The 5,507-nt window shown below is 37.3% G+C and overlaps 1 protein-coding gene across 1 annotated transcript; it reads left to right on the forward strand.

Annotated features, from left to right (window-relative positions):
* The first annotated feature begins 2,102 nt into the window (after positions 1 to 2,102).
* Positions 2,103 to 4,984, forward strand: si:ch211-184m13.4 (uncharacterized protein LOC798560 homolog). Its single transcript, XM_060928704.1, has 2 exons — positions 2,103 to 2,224; positions 2,438 to 4,984. Exon 2 carries the CDS (start codon positions 2,441 to 2,443, stop codon positions 3,452 to 3,454), a length of 1,014 nt encoding a protein of 337 aa, XP_060784687.1. The 5' UTR covers positions 2,103 to 2,224; positions 2,438 to 2,440; the 3' UTR covers positions 3,455 to 4,984.
* Positions 4,985 to 5,507: the final 523 nt, after the last annotated feature.

A 5,507-nucleotide genomic window follows, 5' to 3' on the forward strand; every position in this document is an offset into this window, starting at 1 on the left:
CCATCATCAAAGAGCTTGGCCCAGAGAAGGTGATGGTGTTTCTGGATATTGTTTATATATGGTTTTAACTTGCAGTTGTGGATGCAGTAATGAACTGCTTTCACCGACAATGGTTTTCTGAAGTGTTCCTGAGCCCATGTAGTGATTTCTACTACAGACACATATCTGCTTTTAATGTAGTGTTGCCTGACAGCCTGAAGATCGCAGGCATCCAAGGTCAGTTTTCAGCCTTGTCTCTTGCATACAGAGATTTCTCCAGATTCTCTGAATCTTTTCATGATATTATGTACCATAGATGATGTGATCCCTAAATTCTTTGCAATTTTACACTAAGGAACGTTATTCTTAAATTGTTGAACTGTTTGCATACACAGTCTTTCACAGAGCAGTGAACCCCTCCCCATCTTTACTTCTGAGAGACTCCGCCTCTCTGGGATGCTCTTTTTATACCCAATCATGTTACCGACCTGTTGCCAATTAACCAAATTATGTTTTTTTCTTTTTTTTAGCATTACACAACTTTTTCAGTCTTTTGTTGCCCCGTCCCAACTTTTTTGAAACATGTTGCTCACATCAAATTCAAAATGAGCATATATTTTTCAAAAAACAATAAAATTTCTCAGTTTCAACATTTGACATGTTGTCTTTGTACTATTTTCAATTAAATATAGGGTTTCCAAGATTTGCAAATCTTCGCATTCTGTTTTTATTTCTGTTTTACACAGTGTCCCAACTTTTTTGGAATTGGGGTTGCGGATGCTGATCTATCTATATTGTGATACAACATATTTTGGTCATGGGCCAGACTACAGTTGTGTTGTATAACAATTATGTAAAGAATCTACTCTCAACTGGTTGCTAAATCTAAACTTTTCTGCAGATTGCAGTTAAATATCCGTCCAACTACTTTTATTATTTATGATCTTAGCATCAATCCACCCCATCCTTCATCGTAATAAAATTATTATTTTTTCTGTCTTTGCCTGCTAAGATTTTTCTTGTTAGCAATGCTGGCACCTTGGAAATACATATCAGTGTGCTTTTTTATAGGTAAATCAATAAGCACACATTATGTCAGCCCAACAGGATATAACATTAGGATACTACAGTACATTGCACATATCACCAGGTTACATATTAAAGGCAAAAACATGTCTCAGTAATGTACTGGTTCAGTACTAGCCACTGGAGGGATGACCGCAATACTTTTTGTTGTTTTAATCCTTGTGGTGGCAAACATTAACACATGGATTCAACATCTCTTATTGGTGGTTAGCTGGGTTTGAGATCTAAAGATGATCAGTGGATGCAAACCATGGCAGAAAAACACAGCATAACAGAGTGACTGTTTTTGTTTTCCTTGAATTTGTCACCCCTGTGTATTTAAATGTCATTTACAATTGTGTAAAATATCCTCTTCTATTACCAGTCATCTGATCGTGTGAAGTTCACTTTCTTAGAGTAGAATCAAGAGGCGGTGATGGTACAACCCTACCAAACCACAGATGTTATCAGAACATCAGCTCCATTGCTCAAATCTGTCGAGAATAATTTTCTTTAGAATCTCATTACATAGAGTGCAATCATGTTTCATAGCTTCAAATGCAGTGAAAAGTGTTTACAGCTTTGCTTTCTGGAAAAAAAAGAACAAAACATCTTAATTCCAGTGTATGAGCTGTACGCTATGTAGATATTGATCTTCCTCATGTTTTGTTCTGTGGATACTGTGCAAGCACATCTTTACCTCAACATCCTCTGTCTAAATAGGTCAGCTTACAATGCCAGATGTTTGTGGTCTATACATGAAAAAATAACATGATATTTACCTAACACTGCTGAAATCAATACACTTACAAAACTGAAGTATAACAATACAGGATTCATTGTCACCACATATTAAACAATGTGCATCATCACATTTCCCTTGGACAAATTTATAAAAAGATATAAGGCTGCTGACATTTACACTGGGTATGTCCCTGTGACCACATTTTAAACAGCCTGATTGAAGTCTTAAAGCATGCTTTTGTCACACAAGACATTTTGAGCAAAAGAACTCTGAGTTTCTATCACCATGGCTCTTTAATGAATGGAGTAGGTGTGTGTTTCTGGAGTTGTCACTCAATAAAGTCTCGCCAACACAGCTCCCACTCATTTCACAGCCCACAAGCACAGAGAGGAACATCTGCTGTCACTGTGATCCATCAAGCCTGCTGAATTAACTGTAAGTAATTTTTTCTGATTAAAGTTCTCATTGGCCCTAGATATTGTCAGTTGTTACACAATAATGTCTTCTATTTTATTTAATTATTCTCATTTATCATTATCATATTATATTCATCATTAAAATGTAATAAAACAGATTCTTTGTGCAGATATTCAATACAATACAATTTCTGAAGCAAAAGTTTTACTGACTGTTCTTTTTTTTCTCAAGAAAATGGCCACTCAATCTCCATCAAATGAAAGTATCCCCAATCAAACCTGCAATGTATTCACTTACAAGGAATCATCTCGCATTTTCTTTCCCATCTTCTACATCATTGTGCTTGTCATCAGCGTTTTAGGCAACAGCCTAGTCCTGTACATCACTAGCCAAAAGAAGAAGAAGTTCAACTCCACCACACTGTACCTGATCAACCTGGCAATCTCTGATACCCTTTTCACTCTTGCTCTTCCCGGTCGGATCACGTACTACATCCGTGGTTTTGACTGGCCCTTTGGAGATCTCCTCTGCAGGCTCACTGCTGTTATCTTTTATTCAAACACCTACACGGGGATTGCTTTCATGACCTGCATCAGTGCTGACCGCTACCTGGCCATGGTGCATCCACACAGATGTCTCAAACTGAGGAGCCTGAAGGTGGTGCGAGGCATCTGCATCCTAGTCTGGGCAATTGTTTTTCTGGAGACATCTCCTATGTTCTTCAGGAGCATGTTAAAGGAGTGGGAAGGTCAGCAAACATGCATGGAGTATTCCAACTTGGACGAATCTCCTAACACCCCATATTTGCTTTTGCTTGCATGTGTTATTGGGTTCTGTGTGCCTCTGGGACTTATCCTGAGTTGTTACAGCCAGATCAATTCCAAGCTTTCCAAGATGGCCAAGGAGAACCCTATGACTGGCAAGTCAGGAAAAAGCAGCAGGGCGAAAAACATAATATTGCTGATTTTGTTGAGCTTCATGCTGTGCTTCTGCCCCTACCACATCAATATCATGCAGTTCATGGTGCGCAGACTTCTCCATAAGCCTTCTTGTGAGGAAAAGAAGGCCTTCAAGATGTCTCTTCAGATCACTGTTTCCATGATGAACCTCAACTGCTGCCTGGATCCGGTCATCTACTTTTTTGCAATTAAGACGTACAAGCAGAGAGTAATGAGTCTTTTTAAAGGTTATATGCCTGGGTCAATTTCCTCAAAGGGTATGCCTGATAACAGCACCAGCAACACTTGAGAACCATCCTATTTAAGTAGCTAGAGCAAAACCAATGCTGAATTATTGGAATCTAACAATCTGAAAAATAAAAATGAATTTTTTAAAAAACAATAATTCTGATAAATGAATTATGTAAGAAGGATTCCCCCTATATTTTATAAGTGACTGGCACATTGGCAACATGCTGTTAACCCATTACTATCTGTTAACTGATGAAAATGATCCAATTGAATATCATTTCACTGTCTTTGACTCTGTCCTTATGTGAAACTAGGACCAGTTTTCCTTAATTTTCTTTTTTTTGATACTGAAAATTCCACAATAGTGCCAAGATCACTATAGTATTAAGATTCTATTCATTTGTTGACTGAGGACACAAATGTATGCTTTATTATCTTTATAGTATATTGTTACTTTGTCCTCTGATTTCTTTTCTGGAAATTATTGTTTGAAGAAGTACAGGAGGAACTATGATGAACAGACTGTGAATTGATTACTGTTGGCTTGTGAATTATTAAACGCATGATTATTTAGAGGGTTAGTTTAACATTTTTGTCAAAGAACCATTTTTGGAAAATGCTGCAAGGATATGAAATGTAAAACATATAAAAAACTTTTGACACACAACACATTCAGCTTATAGTATATGCCTACTAGTATGTTCAGCTATATGCCTACCAGCAGAGGTGAAAGTATGAATAATTGGTCAAAACCCTACTGAGGATTAAAGTAGAAGTATCCAGCAAAAATATAGTTACTGCTCAAAAACGGTTGCTGCTTTTAACTGTACTTAAGTAGTAAAATGTAAGAAGTAAATGATGAAACTGTGAAGGTAAATATGTGGCAGCAGATTTTTATTGACATGATTCTTGATTTTTTTTTCTACACTGATGAATTTAATTCAATGCCCATTTGATTGATGTACAGCATACAGTCATTGGCTGAATGACAGAAGAGACCTTCATGGTTTGTTATGTGTACTTTCAAAGTTTAAATAAAAAATAAGTGTGTGTGTGTTTTTTTTAATTGTAATTAAGTAAATGCACCAAAAATACTGCATAAGTATTGCAAAGAAGTACAATTACTCAAGTATTTTCCACCCCTGCCCTCCAGAAGAAATCAGTCCTACCCTAGGAGATGTTGAATCTACTCTCTTTTGTCATGCAATCAAGAAACAGCAACCAACAGGTTTTTAATTTATTAGGGGTTTTTTCCATTATCTTCTTATACATAACATTTTACTACTGTAAGAATAATGAACATTTATTGACATTTCAGAATCAACACATCACAAAGCAGATTTTACTGGTACAATGAAATATGGAGACGTGCCCCATCTTTGCAGCTTTAGCAAAGAGGGTCAGTCTTTATGTGGACGATGGATCAGTGATCAGCAAACTGTGAATAGAATGTGTAATACTTTTCAAATGTGTCATGTGCCACTGCTTTATTTTCTGTATTTTTTTCTTAATGGTTGCTGTAGACTTTTTCAGCAATGCTTGCAAATTTTAAAAAGCTTGTACACTCTAATATCACAATATTAATAAAAGAACAAAACTGAGTTTAAAAAAGACAGAATGTTTTTAATCTTATATAAGAGTAATTTGTGAAACTGAGATCTCGTATCATGGCACAGTGGTTAGCACTGCCACATTACAGCAAGAAGGTTCTGGGTTCGAGCCCAGTGGCTGACAGGGGCCTTTCTGTGTGGAGTTTGCATGTTCTCCCCGTGTCTGCGTGGGTTTCCTCCAGGTGCTCTGGTTTCCTCCACAGTCCAAAGACATGCAGGTTAGGCTCTAAATTGACCGTACGTGTGAATGTGAGTGTGAATGGTTGTTTGTCTCTGTGTATCAGCCCTGCAATGATCTGGTGACTTGTCCAGGGTGTACCCCGCCTCTCGCCTATAGTCAGCTGGGATAGGCTCCAGCTTGCCTGTGACCCTGTAGAACAGGATAAGTGGCTGCAGATAATGGATGGATGGCTGGATGGAACAAAACTGAATAAAAAAAAGACACAGAGTATGTTTTTAATCTTATATAAGAGCAATTTGTGAACCTGAGATCTCATATGG

Source organism: Neoarius graeffei, chromosome 9 (assembly GCF_027579695.1).
Source record: "Neoarius graeffei isolate fNeoGra1 chromosome 9, fNeoGra1.pri, whole genome shotgun sequence".
NCBI classification, from domain to species: domain Eukaryota; kingdom Metazoa; phylum Chordata; class Actinopteri; order Siluriformes; family Ariidae; genus Neoarius; species Neoarius graeffei.